The 867-nt window shown below is 42.4% G+C and overlaps 1 protein-coding gene across 1 annotated transcript; it reads left to right on the plus strand.

Annotated features, from left to right (window-relative positions):
* The first annotated feature begins 342 nt into the window (after window positions 1-342).
* Window positions 343-867, plus strand: LOC107752428 (histone H2B.1, sperm-like). Its single transcript, XM_016568388.1, has 2 exons — window positions 343-515; window positions 624-867. The coding sequence occupies exons 1-2, from the start codon at window positions 402-404 to the stop codon at window positions 792-794; spliced, it is 285 nt and encodes a 94-aa protein (XP_016423874.1). The 5' UTR covers window positions 343-401; the 3' UTR covers window positions 795-867.

The following is an 867-nucleotide window of genomic DNA, read 5'->3' on the forward strand; positions in this document are numbered from 1 at the left end:
TGTGTGTGTGTGTGTGATTGAGTGTGTGTGTGTGTGTGTGAAAACAAAAAATGCAAGTGCCTAATTTGAGAACTAATTTTTTGTCTAATTTTTTTTTTTACAAAAAAAAAAATAGAAAGAAAAACTAGTTTTTGAACTAGAACTAATTTGGTGAACAAATAAATGCAAGATTGCCCTAAAAGCTATTCGTTTATTATGAAAACTATGATTTATCATCCCAGTGTCACTGTGATTGGACCTTTGGTTTGTGTGAATGTCTTAATTAGAGAAATAAGGTTTAATTAAGACTGAAATGTTTCACCTGTGCTGAGATGAGCTGAGACAATAAATATTGTTCAGACGCTCGTTTAACAGCTCTAACGTTACTTCAGGCTCTGACTGCGAGGTGAGCAGCAGCGATCATGAAGACTTCATCTGACAGGAGCCTGAAGTCCCTGAAGAAGTCCAGGAGCACAGGCTGGACACGCAAACAGAGCACCAAGGCATATTCTGCTTACATTTACAGGACTGAGAAGGTGTGTTAACGTAAAACTGGGCCTGATTGATTTATTTTATCCTTGCTTCACGCAACAGAGAGTCGCATTTATTTGCGCGTTTTAAAATTTATTTTTTTCTTATTTAAGGAGCTGTCTGTTGTGAGTGACGCCGCCTCTTTAATGCGGCACCTGTCCGGTGCGCATGCGCAGGTGTGCGCAGAGGCCGCGCGACTCTCCAAGTTCAACCGGCGACGCGTCATCACGCAGCGAGAGCTCCACACCGCCGCCGTGCGGACGCTCCGGGACCGAAGCTCCTGACAGCTGGAGACTTACATGCTGCGCTTTTAGACGTGTATATGATGAATAAAGAGCTTTCGTTTTTAAAAAAACA

This window comes from Sinocyclocheilus rhinocerous, unplaced genomic scaffold (assembly GCF_001515625.1).
Source record: "Sinocyclocheilus rhinocerous isolate Xijiao unplaced genomic scaffold, SAMN03320098_v1.1 scaffold3306, whole genome shotgun sequence".
NCBI lineage: Eukaryota > Metazoa > Chordata > Actinopteri > Cypriniformes > Cyprinidae > Sinocyclocheilus > Sinocyclocheilus rhinocerous.

What these genes read in the sequence shown, in the direction of transcription:
- LOC107752428 (XM_016568388.1), top strand. Translation starts at nt 402, where the DNA reads ATGAAGACTTCATCTGACAGGAGCCTGAAGTCCCTGAAGAAGTCCAGG. An exon ending in ACATTTACAGGACTGAGAAG is followed by an intron (nt 516 to 623) that starts GTGTGTTAACGT and finishes TTCTTATTTAAG; the next exon opens with GAGCTGTCTGTTGTGAGTGA.